Source organism: Opisthocomus hoazin, chromosome 6, assembly GCF_030867145.1.
Source record: "Opisthocomus hoazin isolate bOpiHoa1 chromosome 6, bOpiHoa1.hap1, whole genome shotgun sequence".
Lineage (NCBI taxonomy): Eukaryota > Metazoa > Chordata > Aves > Opisthocomiformes > Opisthocomidae > Opisthocomus > Opisthocomus hoazin.
Window position 1 is genome coordinate 25,460,765 of NC_134419.1, and position 26,377 is coordinate 25,487,141.

The 26,377-nt window shown below is 40.2% G+C and overlaps 2 protein-coding genes across 8 annotated transcripts in view; one reads left to right on the forward strand and one right to left on the reverse strand.

The window, feature by feature from the left end:
• CAMSAP2 (calmodulin regulated spectrin associated protein family member 2) overlaps positions 1 to 8,093 on the reverse strand; it is a 95,302-nt gene extending 87,209 nt beyond the window's left edge. For all 4 annotated transcript variants that reach the window (XM_075422295.1, XM_075422293.1, XM_075422291.1 and 1 more), the window contains exon 1: positions 7,722 to 8,093. In XM_075422295.1, the coding sequence (XP_075278410.1) occupies positions 7,722 to 7,860 (139 nt within the window). In that variant the 5' untranslated portion in view covers positions 7,861 to 8,093. The remainder of the gene's footprint in view (positions 1 to 7,721) is intronic.
• Positions 8,094 to 8,614: 521 nt separating this feature from the next.
• Positions 8,615 to 26,377, forward strand: part of DDX59 (DEAD-box helicase 59) — a 28,250-nt gene continuing 10,487 nt past the window's right edge. The window contains exon 1 of one of the 4 annotated variants that reach the window (XM_075422301.1): positions 8,615 to 8,669. The gene's annotated coding sequence lies outside the window, so the exon portion shown is untranslated. Of the gene's footprint in view, positions 8,670 to 8,746; positions 8,767 to 9,436; positions 9,524 to 9,723; positions 9,744 to 26,377 lie in introns of those variants that run through there. The other 3 variants (XM_075422303.1, XM_075422297.1, XM_075422302.1) reach the window with 3 other exon arrangements.

The window sequence follows — 26,377 nt, forward strand, 5'->3', positions numbered from 1 at the left end:
CTATTTGTAGAACACTTTGACATTTAATACGGAATTATTTCATGAAAATTCTGACTAATACCTTATACCACTTCCTAGTGCAAACCAGTAGATAAATTTATGCCATATCTTAATGGACTCAATTACTTGACCGTTTTCTGCAGGACAGCAAAGATATGCTTTTGCCCTAAGGTAACAGTGTTAAGTTACTTAATTCAGACTCCCACTTGCCAGCAAGGATTCTGGTGCCATGTCTACCACTCGGGCATGAGAGAGCAGAGCTTGCATGGAAGTCAAGACTCTGAGGACTGAGAACAGTTCAGAGAATCATGATTTATATTATTTTGCTTTTGATGAACTTTTGTAGTTGCCTCGGTAGAAGAGGGAGACATTTCAATTTGCTGTTTTATTTTGCAGGCACTTTCAAGGGCTCTGCTGAGTACTCCAGTTCTAAGATTTACAGCAGGTTAAGGTATGGAATTACACAGTTGATATTCACAGAATCACAGAATGGTAGGGGTTGGAAGGGACCTCTGTGGGTCATCTAGTCCAACCCTCCTGCTGAAGCAGGGTCACCTACAGCAGGCTGCAAAGGACCTTGTCCAGGCGGGGGTCTTGAATATCTCCACAGAAGGAGACTCCACAACCTCCCTGGGCAGCCTGTTCCAGTGCTCCGTCACCCTCAGAGGGAAGAAGTTTTTCCTCATGTTCAGATGGAACTTCCTGTGATTCGGTTTGTGCCCGTTGCCCCTTGTCCTGTCGCTGGGCACCACTGAAAAGAGCTTGGCCCCATCTTCCTGACACACACCCTTCAGATATTTATAAGCATTTATAAGGTCCCCTCGCAGCCTTCTCTTCTTCAGGCTGAACAAGCCCAGCTCCCTCAGCCTCTCCTCATAGGAGAGATGCTCCAGTCCCCTCACCATCCTCGTAGCCCTCCGCTGGACTCTCTCCAGTAGCTCTTCATCTTTCTTGAACTGGGGAGCCCAGAACTGGACAGAGTACTCCAGATGAGGCCTCATTAGGGCAGTGTAGAGGGGAAGGAGAACCTCCCTCGACCTGCTGGCCACACTCTTCTTGATGCACCCCAGAATGCCATTGGCCTTATTAATATATAATATATAATAATATATATAAAATATATAATATATATTAATAAAGAACTTTTACTTTTTGGTTTGTTGAATCAGCCTGCCACTCATATTGTTCTTGGCTAGCAGGCAGTAGGCATACTTCTGTCTAGGGGCAAGTATCTAAAAGGTCAACCTCTGTAAATTTATGGCAGACAATCTCAGTATTACAGTCCTTAACTTTGTCCACCTAACTAAACTGAACTTGATATATTTGTTGATTCAGCATCACAGAAGTACTACAAATAAACAAACCCTACCCTCCTGCCTCTAGATGCCACAAAAATAGACCCCCATCCACTGCTTTGACAGCAGTTCTGCACTTACAAGGGATTCCTTATTGAATAAAAAACAAACCAAACAAACCAAAAAACATCTAACGAAAAAACATGCACAAGCTTTACCTTTATAGCCCATGCAGACTTCAGTTACTTTTTGGGCACTAAGAATCACATAAGAAATGCTCTACTGGGTCACACTAATTGTCTATCCCATCCAATATTCTGCTTCAGTAGCACAACAGGAAATGTTACTCACAAAGCATAGAGAATTTGTCTGGTAGGGGCACTTCCTACTAAACCTGGAAAGTTTAACACCTACTTTACTAAAACCTGAGTATTGGTTAAAGTTTTGATGAACAATAGAACAACTTAGAATTAACCCTGACAATAAAGCAATCAATTCTTATTAGCATAAATGCTTTCAGAACTAACTTTTGGAAAAGATATAAGCAATCTAAAGATAATAGTATAGTTATAATCCCATCTCACTCGGCTAGCACCCTGATGACTGTTATAGTCAAGATAGGGCAAAAGATTTTCAGAAATATAGAGATAAACTCTTAGCTCTTGAACAATTATAAGACTTTATTAAACCAAAGAAATCTTTTTGCTAACTGTAACCAGATAGACATGAGCTGACACATCTGCTTTGGTGTCTCGCTTACAGGTTTCTCTTAGTTTAAGACTGCTTCCAATTAAAAAAAAAAAGGAAACACATAGGAAAAAACTAGAACTACAGAATTCTTATATTAGGCAAATAGATTTCAAACACTAGGTTTCAACTTTGTAGCAAAAAGGTTTATTACTACCACTTGATCCAGTAATAATGTAATGTCCAAGGAAAAAAAGAATGGGGTGCGGAAAAAAACCTTACTCTCTTTTTCTTGCAAAATCTTGACGGTTTTTTAACCCATCACCCCATTTTCCAGAATGATTAGCTAACACATTCATTCAGAGCCCTGGGTTTACCAAAGCAAGTAGTCAAAAGTTATTAATTTCAGGAGAGGTATTGTATCCAGTTTTGCTCATTAAAATCTACCAGCTAGCTGCAGAAATGAAATTACATAGCATCTCATATCAGAAGGGTGAGAAGTTCATGATTAACAGTGCATAAATACTCTTCAAGTTCAAATGAGAGCCACCTTTAAACATGGAGTCACTAAATTAACCCAAAAGATTACCCTAAATCATGGCAGGGGAGGAAGGCAAAATGTATCTGCAGTAGTAACTGCAATGATGGGGAAAAAAGAAAAAAAGAAAATAAAACTAGGTATAGGTAGAAGAAATATATTTTATCTCATCACCTGATCTAGGTGACCATTTGGCTACAGTCTCCTCATCAGATCTGTTACACTCTGCAGACAGGCACTTCAGTTGTGAAGACAAATAGGCTCAGAATAGGCTCAATGACATGAAGTCATTGAAAGAACATACTATAAACTACCCCATCTGAGGTCTATCATGTAGTAAGAATCCTGACAACTTAAATTACTTTTGTACATGCACAGTCTACAACCTCAGATGACTTTGCTGAACCGAACAGATCCAGAAGCTCACACAACTGTATTTTTATAGTTTAAAAAAAGTGATCTGCAGTCAAACCATGTTTTAAATGTTTTCTACAGAAAGTAGTGATACAATTCACTTTGAACTAGACCATCTCAGTTAATGATTAGTCCAATCAACTGATTTTAGTAGGATTGACCAGAGTATCAATTTATCAGCAACTACTTTGGAGAGGTGATGGAAAGGAATCTATTAACAAAAAACAAAACAAACCCATAAAAAAAGGTTTTCCTCACAGGAATCTCAAACATTTGCTTTTATACTCAAAGCTCTTGTGCAAGTTTTTGCTAGCTGCCATACCGAGTAAAAGTAATTAGGTCTGCTAGGAAAAGATTAAAAGATGTTCTGGCCTGCAACACCCAGCACAACAGATGAGAGTATTGAGTTAAAACTTCTTTCTGTCAGATACACAATGTCCATTTCCTCCCTTCATGGTTCTATTGTCAATATCTGCAAACAGCAGTAAGTAGCTGCATATAAATTCTGAAAATATTAATCATCATGAGAAAGCTGTTTTTAAGTTTCTTGGGTAATTATTAGTTGCAGATGATGCAGTTTGTAATATACGGCTTCAAACACTTTGCTGTTAAAGGCAGATGGAGTATTTTATTTTGATTGCAGAAAACATTCACAACAGTGTTTAGGACAAGCACTCAGACTTGTGCAGCTTTTATTTCATTTTTATTTTATTCCTGTCAAAAAGAACTCATGCTAAACCAGTGAAATTTATTACCGTAGCAGGATAATACATTACATGGATAGTAGAAGGACTTAACTTGACCTTAAAATTGTTCCCATAAATTTCTGAGAATGTCAGTGATAGTCTTAACTTACTAACTAAAAACTGGATGCAAAGCTGTCTGCAAAACAACTTTCCAAGAGTACTCAGAGGTCCCCTATCAAATAGGAAGAATGTGTACTTCAAGGTTCAAGAATCAGTATTTTCATTCATACTAGCTGAGGTTCTAGAGAAGTGATTCCAAGCTACAAAGGGATTGAAATCATTTTGGAGGACAAAATTATAATTCAAGATGATTTTGATAAGTGGAAGAAGTGGTTTGAAAATAGCATGCAGTTATATAAGTATAGCTGCAAAGCAGGAACCTACAACTGTACAAATACAAGATGGGAACAACTGAGTAGGCAGCAGTTCTGCAGAGAAAGATACAGAGCTACAATGAATCACAGACTGAATGAGTCAACAATTCTAGGCTGATGCAAAAATGACAAACATCATATTCTAGTGATTAAATGAGAGCATTGAAGGTTGGAAAGATGAAATAATTTTTCAGATCTACCCTGTATTGGTAAGGGTTCAGCTGGACCATTAGATCTAGATTTAAGCACAGAATTCAAGCAAAAACGACCACAGAAAAAATACAGGGAGGGAAAAAATCCCACCCTCAAAACCCAAAATATAGAGTCCAAAAAAGCTTGAGTTACAAAAATGAAGTTGAAAAAAGTCCGGTTTGTCTAAACAGCAGAAGAGAGAGGAGACATTGTTTTTATTATCTGGAAGGTGTTATAAAGAGGTAAAGTGCCCACCATTTTCACATCCACCGGGAACAGGATAAGTAATGGGTTTACAGTGTAGCAAAAGAGATCAAGATTATTACACTGTTCTAACATCTAGAGACAAAAAAAGATTCAAATTGACTATCAGACATACCATAGAATCTCTGTAATTACAGATTGTCAAAAAGCAGGCTAAACAAACATCTGTTTTAATGATGTACATTTAGCTTAGCCTGTCTTCAGTATGGTGGATGGGTAAGAAATATTTCAGCCACACCATCTATGCTATAGCAGAGTGAGAACACAAAAACCTCACACTCCAAAATAATGAAATCCACTTCTGTTGTTTCAGCTATAAAAAGGATAGAGTAACACAACAGCAAGACCTTTTTAAAATTATTCCTAAGAAGTAGGTCCTGTTATACTTTTAAGTCAAAGAATATAGTATCAATACAGTTCAACCACTTCTTTGGAAAGCAGTTTTTCTGTAGGGAAATGGTTAACTCCCAGCACAGGAAGTTAATGCTGAAATTTATTGTTTGCAGATTTAATTTCCAAGGTCAAGCATTCCCACTTTCATACTTCCCACTTTCTATTAATTTTCCCCCTTTCAGTTACTGTAAGTTGTGTTACTTATGTCATTTGGCTATTACAAAACATTTAACCTGACCTGTCCCAACACTGATACATTTTCTTGCAGCAAAACATCAAGGCACAAAACCCTACGCTCCCTCAACAATTAAATACGGATGTTGTCTTCAATTGGTGTTTCTTAAAAAATTTTTCATACAAGATGCCTTCAACACGCCTGTTGGTGTATTCTTACCTAATAAGACAACTTACTTTGACTTGCCTGTGTTGTGGGCCGGACTCTATTCTTGCAGCTTCACTGAGGACAACAGCAACATACAACTGGTCTTTCAGTTTTTGGACACAGATATCAATCATTAAACACCAAAAGTCACTACTACATGTTAATGAACAGTGCCTATTTCATAGTCTTTTTTCAAGAGATAATTCTCTTCACAACACCTAGCCAAGCTGTATCCACAATTTGGATTGTATTAGAATATGCTTTTAAGAATGTGAAATATGTCCACCGAAAGGTGTGCCCATTTGATACATAAAGATTTAGATTCTTCAATGGACACATGATTGCAACAACTTACACTCTTCATTAATCAAAATGAAAGGTACTGATTTATTTCAGAGAGGTTGGGGAAAAATCCTTCACTTCCCCTGCCCACTTAAGGAATTCCAACATTTCAGGGATAAAAAAAGAAACAAAATGTGGCATCCATAAACACACTAATCACCTTTTGTGTCTCCTTTGTACAAATGTATACGGCAATGGGTAGAAGACACGACTGAGGTGACCTACTCCAAAGAACTAAAACATATAATTTAACAAACTCGAACTTCCTTCCTTCTTGGAAAAGGTGAAGGCCAGTTCTTCTGTTTTGCTCCAAGTATAAAGGAAGCATTTGCACTGCAGACATGCAAGTCCTGCATACTGTTTTTCCCTACTTCATCCACAAACTCTTCTTTGAGGCTGCTAGTGATACTAACCTAGCGAAAGAACTGAGAGATCAGAAACATTGCAATTGTGTACATTTACCTCTCTTCCTACTATTACACTGTGGCAGTATTTAGAGGGCAGATGGAGCCATTATCCTCTAATCTCGTTTCAATTGTGCATCTCAGAACAACCAAAGTAATGAAGAGAAATAGTAAAGGAATTTGTTTTGGATCACACTTTATATAGAAAGCAGCAGAAAACTACGCTGCAAGTTGCTTTACGCATCCAATAGAAACTCTATCAATATAAACTAAGACACTTCAACCACAGGCTGAGAATCTGTCAAACTCCAGTAGAAAAAGGTTTTCAGGTTAGAATGCTGGGTTACATAATTGCACAAGCACTGTACACCCAGAATCCCATGAGTAGAGTCTCTAGAAATGAGCTATCTAAAAAGATAATGATCTCTGAAAATCTTGATTCAAGTACTTCCAAGAATTTTCACTATCACTATTTTACCTCTCATGTCTGCATAGCTGATAAAGCCATATATAAAAATACTATATACTTGCCCAGACTTCACAAAGGAAAGTAAGCAGAGTTTATTGACAAATCTTCATACGGAAACAGTATTTGAATCTTTTTTCTTTCTAAAGGGATGAACATGCACTTTATTTCAGCAGCTACTGACCTGACAGAAATTTCAACCACTTTGAAAGCAGCTTTTTGGAAGCACCACGTTAAATACCACGAGTTCCCAGCAGCATCACAAAGGTACTCCTTTAACCCTGTTCAAACACATAACAATGCTCTGGCCTTACATGCAAAAGTTGCAAAATTCCAGAAGCTGGAACCTTTTCCTGTTATTCTATGAAGAACAGGGGTAAAAATATTGACTGCTAATATCTAACTTGCCTTTCAAAGAAAAAAATGTACTTTTAATCCACAGAAAATTAAGGGTTTAATATACTACAGCTATATTAAAAAAAATAAAAATAGCTTGGTAAATTTTCAAAATGCTTCCCTCAGACCTCTATAACTCTGGTGTTCCTCAAGGCCCAACAATGTTTTAGGCATAGAATAATAGGTCTGGTATTCCTCAAGGCCCAGGTTTTCACAGGCAGAGCAGTAACGCCTTTCGGAGGCATTACAATCAATTCTATTTACGCTGACTGACCGGGAGAGCCTTCTGTACCGTGCAGGCCAAAACCTGGCATTAAACACGCTTCTTCCTGAATCCCTGCTTGTTGCTTACCCACTGAAATGGCTACAGGCCACTGTCACACATGTCAGAACTGACAGCGCACAGCCACTTCCACTGCTGGCCCCCCAGTCGACTCTTAAACAACGTCAGGAAAAATTTCGAGACGACAGGCAAACATGGATTGCTGGTGTTTTTCCGCATACTAGCGGCGTGACCCGGGGAAATAAACACAATTTACAGAGTTCGATTCCTCAAAGAAAACTGCATTAGCTCCGACACACAAAAACCATTCACCAATGGAAACAGCAGTACTATTAGGTAAAAATTACAGGTAATTCCAGAAAAAAAAAAAGAAGAGCAAAACCCCCCAGGAGCAGTGACGGCAGGCAGCGCGGAGGGAACAGACCAGCCCCATTCCCTACCCCCCCTTCCAGCTCCGCAGGGGAGGGCTCGCACGTCCTCGGGAGCGAAGCAACCGAGCAGGAACCGGCATCAAAGACCGGGAAGCAGAGGACACAGCCACCTACCCGTCCCGAAGGCTTTGGCCACCAGCCAGGCGAGATTACAGGCGATTTTCGCTCGGGAGAAGTCGTAATGGTCAAAGGGTTTGATGGCAGGAACAATGAAAGTCCTCCTCATCTCCTTGGCGTCCGCGGCATCCCCCATCTTCTCACAGGACCCCCAGCAGTTCGGAACTTACATGGTTCTCCCTCCTCCTCCTCCTCCTCCTCCCGCGGCCGGGAGACGTCTGTAAATACGGCGGCGGCAGCTGAGGGCAGCGCCGAACCCAGCTGTCCGTAAAGGGCTAACACCGCCTCCCGCCTTCCTCCGCACAGGAATGTGGCAGAGCCCGAGTGTCCTCTTCTTCCTCCTCCTCCTCGCTCTTTGTCTCGACTCACCCGCGCCGCCGCCCCCCACCCCCCGAGAAACGGCCCCCGGCGGCCCCGGCCCCCTCTTCCCCGGGGAGACCCTCCAGGCAGGGCTGGCCGCCCCAGACCGCCGCGCCCGCCAGCCCCTCGGTCCGGCCTGGGGCGGGAGCCGCCGGCAAGGCCCCCGCAGCCGCAGCGGGCCGGGACGCGGCCCTTCCCAGCCCCCGCGGAGGCGCCGAGATGTCAAAACGCCGGGGACCGGCCCCAAAACGCCGCGCCGCCCCGCCTCACCGGCGGCCCGCAGCGGGCCAGGAGCGGTGCCGGCCGCCCCGCGCCTGGGCGCTGCCCCCGCCGCCCCTCCGCGAGGCGACGCGGTCCCACCACCCCTCGCCAGCCGCCGCTGCAGCGTTCCACCCGCGGCTGCCGCACTGGATGGACGAAACGCGCCTGCGCATGCGCTAACGCCGCCGCCACCGCCTCCCGCTCGGGCGGGGCGGGGAGTGCAGAGGGAGGGGCGAGGCGGGCCGCCCCCCGCCGCCGGGCGGTCACGTGGTCGCCCCCTCCCCACAGGGGGCTTCTTGGCGTCGCGCCGGGCCTTCGCCTCAGGTGGGGCGGGGTGAGGCGGGGGTCGAGGGAGGCCGGGCAGGCGCGGCCCAGGCCAGCCTTAGCCCAGCGGGAGAGAGGGGTGGAGCGTCTCCCGCCGGTAAGGGGGTGCCTGGCGGTGCCCGGCGGCGGGGAGGAGGGCGGTGTCCCTTGGCCGCGGTCTTCACCCCCCCCACCCCACCCCACCCCGGCTGCGGGCGTCGCCGCTCTCCGCAGCGGGGCCGGGCGGGCCTGCCCGCGCGCAGCCGCTGGCCGTCCGCCCGGGCGGGGATGAGCCCCCGCGGTGGGGCCGCAGCGTGCTTCCCGCGCGAGGCCTGAGGGGGTGGCAGCCTCTCCGCTGTAGGGCAGCCCGGTGGTTTGGGCCGCTCCGCGCTGGCTGGAGCCGGGAGCGCTCCCCGGCCCTCGCGTGTGTTCTCCCGTGCCATTTTAAATTGCGGCTGTGCGTAACTTCTCGAATAGTCGGGTAGAAAAATGACATAGCGTTAACGTGGTTCAGGGCTCCTTCACGTGGCAGGTGGCGTCACTGGCAGGAGTAACCGCCCGTCCCGGGGACCGCCTGCGGGCCCGCTCGCCAGCGCCCGGGCTGGTGCCGGCAGTGCCCGAAATCGCTGTCGCGGCGGCGGTGCGGACAGCGGCGGTAGCCACGGCGGGGACCGGCGGCGGGTGGCTGGCCGGGCGCGGCGGGTTGGCAGCGCGGCCCTGCGGCAGGCCCTGCCGCCCCACGCGTGGGCCCTGCGCGGCCGGCAGCGCCGGCGGTGGGACGTGTGGGCTCTTCGGCAACGAACAGCTGCTGGGCTGGTGAAATGTGGAAGCGTGCCCTCCTTCCCCGCCAGCCTGGGTGCTCTAGCAGCTGCCTGGTGAGCCACTTCTAGAAGCTGATCGGGCCAAAAAACTAATAGTCTCTTTTCGTAGTTTTGTTTTTTTTTTTTAATCTGGCTGAGCTTTCTTGGGTCACTAAAGGACCGCTCCTGACCTAATTGTTAGCTAACCTGCTTTTTTGTTGTTGTTTGTTTTTCCCTTTATGGTAATTTAGTGAGTGTCTTCCCAAACTGTTGCAGTGGAGGATGGCAGTCTGAGGTGGGTTGATTTGGGTTTGTTGTTTTGTTTAGCCCTGCTGACTCTGGAAAAGAATATTTAGACACAGTCTTAGCATGACTCTTTAAGGTTTCAAATATTATTTTATCCAGACAGTTATTTCTTTGTGTTTAAAGTGGACTGTGATTTGATTGGGCAGGGATTTTCCTTTGTTATGTGTCTGTGTATGTTTCTAGCACTTCATGTGCACAGTGATACAAATATCATGATTATGAGGCCATGGTATACTTTACACTTTTACTAACATGAATCTATGTTTACCAGTGATGAGTAAATGAAAAGGTTGCGGAGGTCAACATCTGAAGAGATTATTGCTGACTCTCTCACCACGTGCTCTCTGGGATGGGACTCGCAAGCTGTTGTGCATACCACTCGTAAGTGGTACATAGCCAGCTACAAAACTAGGAGCTGCTGTTGGCAGTGTTCAGCAGAAGGGAGGGGAGGAGGAACGTTTAGAAATCCTTGCTTTAGCACACTCATGACTGAAATTCCCAGATCCTCTAAAGCAGAAATAGGAATAATAATACCAAATTACCATACAGGTGTGACTGGAAAATCTTCTCTATTCAGGAAGAGTATATGCTTAGTTTTTAGTACCTAAAGTAAAACCCATATTTGCATGTTTTCCTGAATTATTTTTTGTTTATACTTTGGAAATAAGTTATATTAGACACTTAACATTATTTTAACTTTTTTTTTTACGTTGCTACTAGAAAACTAGTTTAATTCTTCCTGTATATTTAACAACAAACACCTGGAATCCATAAGCTTTAAAATCTCAAATTATTAGAGCTATAAAAAAATACATGTGTCCCAGATCCCAACTCGCTTGTTTCTTGTATGACTAAGAAAATACCTAAAAATTAGGTCAACCTACAGGGAAACATGTTTAGGAAAACTATAAGGTCATTATTTAGGTATGATGGATATAGGATCCACTTTGAGAGGTCAAAAGGTTACATAGTCCCTATAAAATCATATGAAACTTTCAGAAACAGCTTTCTGAAATATTTCTGAAATATAGCATAATCCAAATAAGGAGTCTTCAGTTATATTTAACGTACTGCTGTATTTGTCGTTTGTTCCTGTGCTAAACATCACATGTACATACATACTGTCCACTGAGACTAGTGACACCTGAAGCAGAAAAATGTGGTCTGATGTTCCAAAATTCTTGCAGTCATGGGTCCCTTCTTACTTTAAAAAAAAAAAAAAGTTGAATATTGTTTTAGAGAATGCATGTCAAAAATGGCAATAGATACAATGATGAATAGATACATATATAAACATTGCTACCAGTCTAATTTAAAATGCAGAAAATTTTATGGGTGCAGCCTTTGTGCTGATGAAACCTGTTCAGAGTCATAGAACAAAATCTAAAAAAACTATGTTGTGGTAACTGCAATTAAAGTGTTTTTTAGTTTGCTCAGTGCTCTTAGAAGTGAATGCATGGATATAAAATTTAATATGTGTATGTTAAAAAGAAGACATCATCACCAGTTTCTGGAGTTCTTGTGCCATTTCTGCTTTTGCAGACCTGCCAAAATGTGATCTTGCTTATTGCATCGTCAAAGATGCCAACAGTCAACATGGAAAATTATTAAAATTTGTTCTAGTTATTCAGAGTAGATAAACAGAAAAACTGAGTGAGGAGTCATCCCCTTCTGCTTTGCTCCTGTTTATCCACCTTAAAATATTTTAAATAGTGATAATCTCTTCTGTATGCAATCTTTCTGGAAACACAAAGTATTAAGGATTAAAATAAGCAGCTCACAGATATATATGTATTTACCTTCTTTCTCCCTTCCTTTCCTCTCCCTCCATCTACTCCAAATTACAAAGCCATTTGACTAGTTTTATCCTGTACTTACCTCATAGGCCTGATTCTTCACTGTCATGTGTCTAGCCGTTTCCACAGTGGGTGTACCAAGCCTGTAGTCAGTGTCAGGCAACAGGAACAAAGATGACCATGAAGCTATGAATAATGGTGTGGGTGACAGCAGTTCCCAATAGTCTTAACCTTGGTAGACTTGGGATAGGGAGCCTTGACTAATGATTTTATACCTCTGCTTTTTCACTTGGCTTCTGAAGAGGCTGTGTATAGAGTAGATGCCCCGAGACTAAATTCTGGCTAGTGCGAGATCGCAGAGTGTTCAAATTGGAGTAAGATTTCATGTGTAATTTCTTCCTTCACAATACTTGATGATGAAGTAAAATGTTTTAAATTAGCAATACTATTACTGTTTTTGCTGTGACATGCTCTGTAGCCAGGCTCAGCGCTAGTGAACAGACAGCTTATCAGGCTACCTACAAAGGGTAGTAAAACCATTCCCATTTCGGATTAGCTGGTTGCATTAGGGCAAATCCACCAACGCAGCAGTTCACAGCAACTATTCTGCCATGTAATGCTTCAGTCTTGATGTTGGTTAGCCATAACACCATGGGGATATCATCTTTGATTACTGCTATCAAATTTGCCAATTTAAGATGATCCTGTCTGTTTGCCTTAGCTTAGAGGCTATCAGTCATGATAGAAATGGTAGTGGCTAGAAGGGGGGGGGTGGTGGTGGGGATGGTGTGTGACCTGTCACTTCTGGCAAAGAGGCAGTGTGCGCAACTTGATGTGCTGCTGTCAGACTGTCAACATACAGACCAAGAACCTAAGAAGTGTGCGTGTTGGCTTCAGCAGGTTTTGTTTTGGGCATGTGAGGTTGAACAGGTAATCTGTAAATGATTCTGTAAGGTTATTGCAGCCTAAGGATGACTTGTGAAATAGAGTTACTGATATTGCAATCTCTTAAACTTACAATATTTTATTAAATATGCTTCTTTGTAAGTAATGGTAAAACTGTAAGAGTTAAGAAATGATGTTTTTAAATAGGTATTATCAAGTGAGTGTCTGAATTACTAAACTTCTTTGGTGTTATTACTGAAGTGCATGTGTATAGTTTCTGCAAGCTAGGAGTTTTCTCAGAGCATGGTTTTGGAGAGGAGTATGTTCTGTTTCAGGATGATACAAAAGTACAGGAACAGTTACATAATTATTATCTTTCAAATTCTTTTATCAATTTGTAATCAGAAAGTGCTCAGGCATTTAAAAGGGAAGAAAACAGTTTACCAACTTTACAGATTCCAGTAGAGTCATAAGTCAAAGGGAAAATAAAGCTTTGTATGACATTTTACTTGGACTGTCTGTGATTTTAATATGGTTAAAAAAATCAAAAAAGGAAAAAGGTAGAGTAATAGCTACTTTAGCTCATTTACTACCGAAATCTGCACAACCAAAAAGCTGCCCAATGGGAATCAAATATGGTACCTAACAGTCACTTCTGTTAATACTTGGATGCTACTGGTTTCATTTTCTGAACTTGGCTTTGACCTAATGTAGCTCGGTGAAGGGAGGGGAAAAAAATATTCTACATCTTGCCCTGCCCAGTTCTGCTGAGACACCAACCAGGCAACAGATCTGTCCCTTTCCTGTGATCTGTGAGAGCCAAAACCTCTCGGCTCCCTTGACACTATGGCTAGTTTGTTTGTTTGTCTTTTTCTCTGGTTGCTTGGATGTCTTCTGAGATCTTTTTTTTTAGTTTATTTTGAAATTTTTTAAACTGGTTTTCACACTGGCTGCTTTCATGTTCTGTCCATCTCCTGGAATGGCACTCATGCTGGGGGGGGGGGGGTATGTTACTTTTCTTCCCAGGTGTGCTCTCCAGTACTCCCTAATTCCAGTGCTTTCTCTTTCTTGACATTCCACTGTTGTCAGGTTGTCTGTGAAGAGAGCGAATACACTGCTATAACTGCTATTTTTTAATTGTAAACTTTAAAACATACAGAATAGATCCTGCCTTCTTTTCAGGAAATCTGTGTACTGTTTCTTTTATGGCCACCTAGTGCCTGACATGGCAGTAGGAAAATATTTTTCTAAGGAAAATCCTAAGTGTAATTTTATTAACGGAATCTTTAAATACTAGAGCTAGCTTAGCTTTACTGTAAAATAAGTGTGTGGTGGGAAATTTACATTCAAAAGAATACTTTGTGCAAAAATAAAGTGCAGTGTTATTACCATTACGGTACCTGTTAAATAATGCTTTATTTGTGATCCAGTTCAGAGGAAAATGGGCATGACTAGTTTTCAAGCTGTGCATTCAGGTATAAGAAGTTTAAATCAGCTGGCAAGACTTTTTCATTAAGTCTGAATGAGAGTGAATACGGAATTGTGCACTTTTTCCTGTTGAACTGTGTTCTGTTGAAGTGATGGGCTGATTTTTTTTTCATTCTGCTTCTATACGTGAAGAAAGATCTGAACTATCATAAAAGCTCATTTGTTTTCAGCATACACATGGTTTGTTAGCAGAGCATGAACAGACTTCAGTTTGCCATCTTTTGGCCCTGCTTCTAGTTTTCACTGAAGCCCATGTATGTCTGAATGAGACCGAGACCAGCAGTAAATAGGAAACAGTGCTCTGTTAGAACAGTAAAATTCTGGCGTCATTTAATCGCAGCAGAATTATTTTTTTGGAAGGGGTGGTAGTGAAGATGCGTGAGGAGAGGAAGGCAAGAGAGTAGCATAGGAGACTACCCAGTGAAGAGGGTTTTTTCTATATATCTTTGAAATATTGTCATCCAGTTCTTCACTGAAGTTTTTAGGCAGGTTCTCCGTTTCCCTTAACTTACTGAGAAATTGTGTGTTATTGAGAAATTTTTGATGATTACTTTAGGGAGCAGGTGTCAATAGCTGGTACACTATTTTAAAAGTGGATGTGGAAAGTATGTATCAAACATTTTTATTGTGACCATTTATACATAGTCACCCTTGATGGTGCTGGAGATTTTGATTATGTGTGCATGGTATGGTCATCACAACCTGAGTGCATAGAACTGTTGCATTTAACTCTCTTTTGACATAACTTTATTTGTTTATAGTTTCTGAGTACCTTTACAAGATGCATGTCTTACAGATCATTTGAAAATATTTTCAATATACAAAAACATATGGGATGTCTAAGCCTCATGTAGAACAATTTTATATAAATACTCCCCTATTTCAATATATGTTAGAAACATGGAAAGAGCAATAATTATTTTAACAGTTACCTTAAACGAAATGTGTATATATAGATTTAGCAATATCATAATCCAACAAGGATTTTTTAAGATTTAGGTTATTCCTATGTGTAGTTCCCATTTCAAATCACTGGTGCTACAGACGTAATAAAATTTAGGTGTGTATATAATTGTGTTTCTGGATTAAGAGTGTCATGCAGAATACTTGTTTTTGAAGAAATAGCCTGGATAATTTCATTCTTTTAGAAAGTCTCAAAAGAGAAATTACCTCCAAAAGGCTTAAACATCTCTCTGGTTATCCTGTCCTTATGTGGTATTCTTGCTATATAGTGTACACAGCTCTGTTAAAGCATAGGCTGTCTAACCTGGGCAGGGAGCAGTCATGGTTCCACTTGTTGGCACAAAAAATAGAAATGTCCATCATCATCATGGGTATCAGAAGCAGAGCCCTCTCTTTGTATTAGCCGCCATAGTTGAATATGGATGAAGGAAGGCGGCAAACAGGCCAAAACTTTCTGTTCAGGGAACGTTTGAGCCCTAGTTGTGATGGCCACTGCCCTGGAAGCAGTCTGAGGCAGACGAGTACGCCTGGGACTCCCAGTTCTGCACAATACTTCGTAATCCCCCATAATCCAGGGTTTGTCTTAACAGCCACAGTACAGTCCTTAAGGATGATAATTTAAATGAGGGAAGAATCAGCCTGGGGAAGATATGCTAGTAGGCACCATGTTGAATCAAGGGAATCATTATACGAAGCAACCAAAGTAACCCCTGGAGTTTGTGTACGAGAGCAGGGACTTACTGGGTTATATACCTCCCAGTTTCCCTTTGGTCTGGCAAGTCTGCTCCTTTCGTGCCAAGCTCTTTCCTCCTTTTCTATTTATTCTCAACAGAAAGAAAGCAATTGCCTGATTGGAGAATTTAGGGTAACAGAACTGATTTCACTGCAATGAACCCTGTGTTGATAGAGGTTCAGCTTGTTCAGCTGAGCATTTCGCTATGCACAGGGCAGCTGTTGGAACTGGGTGCTTGAGAGTGTCTGTCCCAGCTGGTAGCACGCTCTTTCAGAAGTGGGAGAAGCAGCAAGTCATGGTCACCAGAAGAGACGTGGAAGCAAACACTGGCTCAGTAAGAAAGTGTATCCAAGTTAGAGGGTACAATGCCATGTTTTATTCTCTTTTACCACCAAGGTCTTAAGTGGTGTTGTGCTGGTATAATTAGGAATACTATTTAACTTCTTTGAAGAGATGAACTGAAGGTGGGATACTTAAGTACAGAGAGATGAAAAATAAGAATTATAAATACTGTTTGTGTTGTAGTAGGTCATAGAAGTTCTAGTCAGAGGTCAGGATGTCACAGTGGAAATGCAGAAGAAAGGGATGAACTGTTTTAGTTTGGAGTCAGAATGATAAAGTTTTAGATATTGTAAGACTAGGCAAGCAGTAACAAATAAAAGCTTTGATATTATTACATTGCTCTGATTTCATTACTTAAGAGAGCCCAGTCCCACAGAAATAGCCTTGCTGCTACTGGAGAGCAGGTTTCCTGTGTATCAACAGAAGATTATGAGCTATCTGCATGGAGGTGCTCTGTGTCTGTGCTTCTACTGGCTCTTTAATCATTGTGGGAAGATGTGTAACGCTTTCCAGGGCCAACACCCTCTTGTAACCACTGACTACCTTTGTGGCTTCTTGCAGAGCAGACGGTGTCAATAATACAGAAGCCTTTTCACTACCTTGCCTTTTTGCTCCAGGTTCCACTGATCTGGAAGGAGCTCTTTGTTCTTACTTGACTCTTGTCTGGCCAGCCATATTTTTCATTTGTTCAGGTTGTATAGTGCAGTAGTGCTGTATTTTCAAGTATTTACATTTATAATGTCAAGGGGAGCTGTTCCTCTGCAGCTTTAGTTTGCTCTGGAGCTGAGCGGAATGAGAATCTGAGAGCCATGACTTCTTCCAGTTCACACAAACTCTTTGAGAATGGTAAAGTCCTTATATACCCAGCATATTTGGCTGAATTACAAATAATCTCAGAGGAACTGTTGTTTCATAGGATTACTTAGTTTTAATTTGCTTTGAACTGTAAGGTACGTAGAGATATTCTGGGGGATAATGTGCTCTAGGCAAATTCTCCTGGGGGAAATCCCAAGTTGGTCAAGAAAATGAGCAGAAACATTTCTAAGCTACTCTTGTCTCATGGTATTTTTTGCCCCTTTTCATTCCAGCGTTTCCTGTGAAATGATCTCACCAGATGTATTAAGAACAATTTTATGATTTATTGGTATGTTTTGGTTGTCACTTTTAGTTCTGAATTGCTGGGAGGTTTCTTCCTCTTGGGCATAAGCCTAAACCACCACCTTTTCATAGCTCAGGCAACTATCATAGCCTTCTTGCTTCTTGACGCGTGGCCCTTACCTGAAAGAGAGCTTCCTTAGCTTGGGCTCCAGTCTGTGTTGTGCCTGAAATCTAATTTCTATATATCCTGCTAGTTGCCACAGGAAACAGTGTTGCTTTGGCAAGGAACTGTACAAAATGACCTTGTCTCTTATGGGTTGTGTGCCAAAAAAGAAAACGTGAACACTGAAATTGGACTTTTGCACGGCTCAGAGTTTTGAATCATTTGGTTAAAAACAAAACAAAAACAAGCCCACATAATTTAACGTGGAAATTCTGGGCTTATGTTTTGAAAGAATGCTGTGTTGAACTTAGCCAATTTTTTCACAACCTGGCCTTATACCCAAGTCAGCTGAGTTGTATTAAGAATTAGCACAGATTTAGTCCACTGAGTTGTTTAGCAGATAGAATCCCATGAGTATTTCATATGCATTTCATGCAGTCTTCCTTAAAAACAAAATACACTTCAGTGGAGTCTTGACCATACAGCACAAAAGTTTCCTTTCACACTGCAATACTTCAGACTTATTTAATACCAATCAGTTAGAAAATGGTCTGGGGTGCAAACTTGCTAATCAGACTCTTTTTTCAGTAAAGCAACTAAAAAAAAAAAATCTATGAAGTGCTAAATTGTTTACCTTATTTAGTGTAAATTTAATTTATTCCAAAACTTGGAAATATATTTTAAAAGTTGTAATCTGAATTCTTTTGAACTGGGAATTATCATGCTGGATTTTTTTGCAGCCAAGTTACAGCTCCCAGAAAAATAAGGTTTGCATGGAAAGTTCTTGGCAGATCTCTCTTGGAACAGCACAAACAAAACTGCTCAACAAGGAGGCATTCATTATTTCTGTCTTGTTACCCTCTGTTGTTACAGAGTCACCAGCTGTAAGGTTACTGGCATCTTTGAATCTTTCCAATAAAAAAGTGTAGGGAGCAGTCATTCATAGAGAGAGGTATGTTTCATTTTTTGAGGCTTGCTTTTGTTTTGAATAGTTATTACACTTTATCAAGCTGAACTAATGCGTTGTCTGCATGTTCTCACAGCAAGCAAAGTTTAGGAAACTAACTGAATTTCAGAAGGACAAATCTGTTGGTCTAACTTTAGCGGGTCTGTCGTCCTAAACTGTGCAACTAAACCACAGATAACTTAGTGCCACCATGCCATGAGAAGTGGAGGTTTGTCTGCATAATATTCATAACAACTAGTTGATAAATACTGCAAGTGATTCACAGAAGCAAAAGCTCAAGAGAGAGTTAAAGGATTTATGTTTTTTGAACATTGTGATGTATTCTTATCTCTTTTGGTTATCCTGAATACATTAGTCTCATATAATTGTTGTTTATTGGTATTTTCACTTATTCACTGCTTTCAAGTCCTCAGCTTTATCACACCCTGACAGTACTTGCTGGTGTCTAGCTTAAAAGAAAGAACAAAACATTCTTTCTTTCATGCGATAAAACTTAAGTACACATACTAAGTTTTATACGTGTCCCTTAAGACAAATGTATTTTGGTTTTATATTTTCATATTTGATAGTATACTTCCTTTACGGATCTTGATAAGAACAACATTTATGAGAAAAATCCATATAATATCCAGTGCCTGGTACAGTACCATTCTCTGACTGATCGCAGGAGCCAAGCCATGTCCTGAGAATGTCTTCATCTAATTTTAGGTAGGTGGGACTTTGGCTGGACTTATATAAGGGGATGAAGTGGAAGCTGTTTTCGGACGAGTCATTTCTACTTCTTAGGTTTGGATTTGGGGGGATATTTTTAATTGACATGCTGGTACCAGCAAGGGCTGATTTAGCTGGAACGGAACTAAGAGCTCAGTCATTTTGCCTGAACTGGGTTTCTCAGAAGAATATAAATAAGAGAGCTACGTGAGAAACCTGTAAGTAGAGCCAAGCTTTGACATGGTAAGTATTCAGAGGTGGACTGTTACGGCTTAGGGTAAGGTCGGTTTTGGATGTACAGAGACTTGGTCCCCTCCTCATTTACCTCATCTGTCTTGACTGATCCATGGGACTTTGGTGTTCCTAGATTTGGATATGGCCTAAAGCTTTTTACTCCCTCACAGACTAGGGACTTTATGCGAGAAGATAGGTATAAATAATGCTTAGATCTGCTATTCAGTCCTGTTACTTTGTCATTCTTTAGTCTGTGCTTTATTGTCTCAGAAGAATGACACTTACACATTTATGTATACAGTAGCATTTGCCTGGGTGGGCAGTTCATCTTTCTCATGAGTGAATATCCAACTGCAAGGATGAATGTAGTTTAAATATATGATGAGATTAATGCTAATTCTTTTCATCGATGAAGCAAAAAAAAATAATTTGCGAATGGAACTACTGGAATTTTAAGGTATGTTTTCACTTACAGTTTACATAGATGTTTTAAAGCCTTAAAATTTGAGTAGTGTATTGGTTCAGTAATGACTTGATCATGGCATGTTTAGCTACATTGCAGTACATTTTTAGAAAAAAGTTCTACCACTTAGGAGGCTACTTTAGTTCATTTTTACATATAAATGTTTAGAAAATTATTTTCTAAAAGGGGTAGAACAGTACTTGAAATCATAGTTAAATGACACAGTGAATCATTTCTGAGGTTAACAGTACCATGTGATGCAAACCATTTGTCCAGTACATAATCATTTTCCAGTTCAAGTTTCAGCGTGGTAGCTTTCTGTTGATAGGGTTTATCCTGAGTTAGGTGTTGCCCATACTAGTGCAGCCAGCATAAACACTGTGTTGTGTATTATGACTAATGGGACAGAAATACAGTCATGCTAAGACCAGATTCAGATTGCTTCTTTACCACTGCGTTATTTTCTAGAGCTAATGAGAAGCGTGGCCTCCCAGGTGACAGAAAAAACTTTGGGCTCTTGCAAATGGCTATATGTTATTTCCTAGAGAGGTACTGGTAGCAAGCAGAGTTTAGCCATGCTTTTCTAGCTTCCCGGGTTTATGGTTTTGGGAGTTTATAAAAAGGAAATGATGAAAAAGAAAATGACCATTAACTGTAGCAAATGTTTAAAATCTTTTCACTCATTCTTTTCTATGCGTGAGAAGTAAATAGGGAAGAAGGAACAGAGTGAAATCGGTGTGCGTATTTTGAAGAGAAAACAAAATAAAACACGGTTTGTGTTTTGAAATTAAAGCCATCTGGTATACTTTTCTGTTAAAAAAGTCATGGACAAACGGCCTACTTGGTGTCCAAGTATTTACATTGCATTACAATCCTTTTGGAAAGGATTTTAGCTGAAGGTGTAACTTTTTTTGGTAAGCTAAGTCACAACGCTTTTATCCTCTGTTCTGCTTAGCTGTCATGTATAATGTCTTTTGTAGCATATGACAAAGATCTGTGCTAGTGAAATTAATGCCAAGTATGCCACAGGATTGTAAAATTAATATTGGAGACCTACAGTAAGAGTCAGTGGAAAAAAATATCCACAAGGTGTATTTTTTTAATCAAACTATTAAGACTACATTGAATACTCTGTACAGAAAAAGTGGCATTTAAGAAATTTAAAAATCTGTAGGCTAGAGCCCAACAGTAACAGTCACTTAGAGCGGTGGTGAAGGCTGGCATAAAGGAAGCTTTTGAGACCTGAATCCTGGAGCTGCGTAGCCACCAAGGCCACTGCCAGCAGAAAGTACAGGCGCTGGAAGGATCCTCTGTTTTGTAACAGCTGCCAATGGCTTCCAAAGGCAATAGTCACAGCTGGCAGGCACTCTGTAGTGGGGACATCCTGAGTTTTGCTTCTGATCTGGTAGCAGTGAGATGGCTTTTTGTAGTTGCAGTTACAGCCTTTCCATGTCTTTTAATAGTTTTTGTGTGAGGGATTCAACTAGGCCAATTTAAGACTTCATGCAGAGTCAGAATAGGAACCAAATGTAATGTAGGGAAGTATGAAGGTTAAACCCAATTATTAATATTTGCACAGATTTTACCAAGACGATTGGTGAAAAGACTAGTTTCTAGCAGCTCTCTTGCATGTCTTCCAGACCATTCTTAGTACAGTGGTTTCTGGTCTCAAAACTAGCAATGCTGGTACGACCTTTAGAGTTGGAAAGGGAAATTTATTATCCGTTTACTCAAAAGGCTTATGATGTAAAATTTTCTTTCAGTCTGTCACATTAACGGATTATAACTATGCTTCTTCTACCTGTCTCCTGCAATACAAATCCAATGTACCAGAGCAGACTGTTACGTTTATCATACTTGCTCATTGATTAGAAAGGTCTTCGTCTCTTAAGAAGTGGTATGACTGGAAAGAGCTTATTGAGGGGGGAGCTGGCCATACACATTGAACACAGATCATCTGGCGAGCTGAAACTGAATGATTTCTCGTCTCCTGTGGATTTTCTTTTCTTCCTCTCCCATCCTTTTCTTTGGGAATCGGGGGGGGAGGGGGGAGGGGAGGCTTTAATTTCAGTAAGTGCGTGTTGTGGGAGTGTTATCTTGTTATTAGAATAGATGCCAATCTCATACACCTCCAAACAGCTTTATTAATTGGAACACAAATCTAAATGGCAAACTGGTAAGCAGCTTTCAAATATAATGTGTTGTATCCTCTCAGAAAGAAAAATAGATTAACATGAAAAGAGAGAATTTTTAATTCGGAATTCTGCACCACTGATTAAGTTGTATTTCAAGATTTATTTAATCTTGTTAATTTTTACCTGAATTCTCTAAGAATCTGCGTTCCGGTTTAGTCGTTACTGAAGTCCCTGGAAATTTGTAATTGTCTTTGCAATCTTTTGATTGACTCCTTGTTCTATAATTCTCAGAGACCTAACAGAGATTTTTAAGTTAGTTTAAATAATTCTCATATCCTAAAATCACTCCTTTTAATTGGAAAAAGCTACTCTGTATCTTGTACACAGAAGTTGGTAATTATATTCGCTGTAGTTTCTGCCATTGTGCTAAGGCTATAGTGATATTAAATCAGAAAGTCCCTCAATTCTCGGAAGTAAATGTTATATGCAGTGTTTGACCATATAATCACATACGTTAATTATAATTTTTGCGTGATTTGTCCTGCACAGTTATTTCCCTACGGACTAATGCTATTTAATGCTGTAGCTTCAAGGCAGGACTGCTGTTTGCTTTTTTTTTTTTTTTTAAAAAACCAATAAAACACAAAAAAACCCCAAAACTCAGTCATATACTCTGAGAATTCTGATTTAATCAGATTTTTTTTAAATTCCAATTTTGCCATAGATTGCTAGAGAGACTCATATCAACCAGTATTTCCTTAGAATGTGGCTCTTCAAACAAAGGGAGCGCTCAGTAGGCCTGAAAACTATAGTGCAAGAAGTGCAAGAATTCTTTCAGCGATTGATTACTTTCAAAAAGCTTGTGGCCTGTTTCGATTAAGCAAAATTAGAAAAACTAGGCCTCAGAATAAGTATACTGCATGCAATATCTGTACTAAATCAAGACATTTTGCATGACTGTTAGCAGACTTGACTAGTTAATGGTTAGCCACCATTATTTGTTTTTAGACTATCTGGATTTTTCCTGTGTGGTTCCTTTAAAGCTGTAATTCAGAAACCAGTGGAGTCATTGACTCACTGATTCCTTCAGTCAAAGAACTATTCATTAAGTATGCTTTGGGTTAGAGCTGCTGTTGACTACCTACCTACAAATCTGCTGAGTGGTTTCAAAATGCCAAAATGTTAAAGGAACAGAAAAATATTTAGTTTCCTAGCACCAGGTGGAGCAGACGCAAGTGCCAGTCCCCAAGTAAACATGCTTTGACTTCCATGTCTTCTGAGTGGAAACACATTCCCCCTCCCTTTCAACCAAGCAGTAGCTTGTTTTCTTGACTCAAATTATGCATATCATGGCACACACACAAAAAAAAGGAATCATTTTTATTCTCGAAGTGATACCTTCATAAACTTCATGCTCTTCATTTTTTAGTTTAGAATAATGATATAGGATACATATTGAGATATTTAATTAATAACATAAAGAAAAAACAAAACTATTCCGCTTCATGAGACACATTCTTTTGAGGTACATTTTAGTTTTCACGTTTGTCAGTACTGACGCTTGCCACTTGAGGGAGTGACGCATTATGTGCTGTTTGGACTCTTAATTTGAGTCCATTCTCAGTAGTTTTGCATACACTGGGAGCTCAGTCTAAGTCGAAAATTCAGACATCACGTGAGGATATTTTGGCTACAAAGAAAACTTAAAATGCACTGTATAAAAATGTTTTGGACACTTACCCTTTGGGATGTATTTATCTACTAATCAAATCACTGTGTGGAATTTGAGAACACTGCTTACCAGAATCATGGGGAGGTGCCTACAGGTTGTGTGCTGGTACAGGCTTTAAATAACTGGGTCATGCTGGGAGGTATCACTGTGGAGAGCCAAGGTGTATGCTAGAGTCACAGCTGTTTGAAGTGCTTGTGATAATGTCTCTGAATTAGTATGCAGAATGCCTGTTTCCTATGATTTTGGTGTGCCTGTGAGTAGAGGGATTTCAGTCTCCTTCTTTACTTCAGTCTTATTTTACTGAATTATTCATTATTTGCAAGTGCTGGGAAAGGTGGGTTCATGCTTCTAAAAAATGGCTATGAGATTTTATAGGGCAAAGCGTATTTTTAAATTGAGGGCAGGAATCCAAGATGCCACGTTTGCTTTCTGTATGTTCAATATAGAAACCGTGAGTGAATATGGAAAAATTTTCTTGATACAATTTAAAATAGACCAAAAAGTGGGATACTTAATAATTTGTGTTTGAACTATTGTTTTCATTGTTTATTCTGACTCTTCATCAATAGTTACTGTCTTTGTTATTCTAACAGAAATTTGCATAAATGAAATGTTGAAATAATTTGATGCTGTACATCTATGTAGTAAATCTATTTACTATTGTAAATACTAATACTATGTATTAGTCCTTTTGTACATGTGGGTTTGTATGCAGTGTTATATTTCTGTAGCTCCTAGTATTTATTTTAGAAGTTACTCTGAAGAAGTGTATTTATTATATAAGGACTGTATTTGAACAGGGGTTTCTAGTAACAATACATGATACTTTCCTAGGCAGCTATTGTATTAGAACACACACAGCATAGACAAGATGAGAAAATTGTAAATTCTCTGTGTTTTACCAACTAAATTAAATAACAATGTGACTACACAAAATACAGATGCTACTTTTGTTTTCTTTTACATGACCTGGAAACTTGAAGATTTTCCATGATGACATCCCCAGTTAAATTATCCAGAATGCTCAGAAATGACTGTCCTGTTCATGGTTTTTCTGTTCGTGGTTTTCTAACAGGTCTTAAACCCAACTTTATTCAGCCAGTGCTTGAATTAACTAGTTTTTAGAAGGAAAAATACCAAGACAAAACGCTTGTAGGATACCCAAGAGCATCTTGTCTGGGGACATTTTGTATGATCTGGTGAATTCTCAAGGTACAAAATACAAGGTACAAAAACTCAAAAATGTCATTTGCCTCAGATCTGATTTAGCAGCATCAAGAGCTGAGAGGATGGGAATTCAATTCACCAAGGCTATCTATTGTTCTTACATATTTCAGCATTCTAAAAAAGCTTAGGAAAGTGACTAGACTAGAATGTTTATGCTTTATTCCAGGAAAAAAAGTATTTATTTAGTGAGCTCACAAAGTACAATATCTGTTCTAGAAGAGTTTTTGGTACATCTATCCTGATGAACTTCTCTATGTAAATAAAGAATGACATACTACGTTCTGGGGAAGCTTGCGTTCCTTTTCAGTTGTGAGTACTTACTATAAAGCATATTGCAATTTCATATTACAGTTTTTATTGGAAGAAAGAATGAACTATCAATAGCTGTCCAGCCTTTATGAGCCACTCAAGGTACAGTAGATGTACTGTATCTGTTCCTCAGTCATCTTTTTTTCAGACTGACGACTTCATGTAGTTGTGTCTTGCATGAAAGCCCTTTCATGCCTCTGAATATCCATAGAGTCCTTTTCTAAAACTGAATTTCAAGATCTACTGTAGCCTTTCTCAGAGAGAGGGAGGGAGTGAGTGATGGGGAAACCTCAGTTACAAGGAGCATTCATATAGGTGAACTGTCAGCATATACAGTAGTGTTCTCTCTACCTTTCCTAGCTTTTCTTACTATATAGCTTTGTTTTTTCTGACTGCTGTTACACACTGAACTGATACTTTAACAAAAGTTACTCCTCTTTATCCTCAGATCTTGCTTCTGAATAGTAATGGCCAATTCAGAGCCTGTCATTCTGTATTCAACGTCAGGATATCCGTCTGTGTACCTAGGTTTGCATTTTCTGAATTTTATCTGTCATCATAACTAGATCTTCTAAGGCTCTTGTAAAGCTCTTCTGTTGGCCCTTGTGTGAAGTATCTGAGATACCATTGCCAGCAAACTTTCTTACTTTCTTGGTCTTTAGGTTGCCATATCAATCTGCAAAACAGTACCAAGTTTTGCAGAATTCCCTGATATCCCTCCCTCCACTGTGGGACCCCTTATTAGTGAGTCCCTAATCTTTCTTTCCTGTATTCTAATCAACGGTACATCCATGCAAGACCATTTCCTACTACCCTGCATTTTTTTAGTGTCCTTAAAACTTTTGGAGAGGAACCTTTTAACAGCTTTTGGAAAGTTGAGTTTTCTGCATTGGTGACATTTCCCATAATCACAGGGATGTCAGCCTTTTCCGGTAGAAGTTTTTGATCAGGTATTAACAGTTGTCCTTATTGAACAACTCTTCAAGGATTCATAGATAACTGATGATGTAATGAGAGAGGGGGAGACTGCTGGGTTTTATTAATAACATAATCCTGCAGACTGTTTGTACTTGGTTTCTTTTAGTCTTTAACCAGCTTGAATAATTTATGTGACTTCTTTTTATCTTTACTGCTGTGGTGAAGTCTGAGTTCATCTCAAAGACCATTATGTGCAAAGAAAAGAAAGCTATGAGTGTGTATTATAAACAGCCTGTTTGGATAATAACTATTTGTTATTATCCAAATAATAACAATTTGTGCTGCATTTATAATAATTACTTATATAATAATGATCTTATAAAATGCAACATAATACATGTATCTTCAAAGTGATTATAAAGAAAAAAATCAGTACCTAATTCGAAAGCGTTCATTACT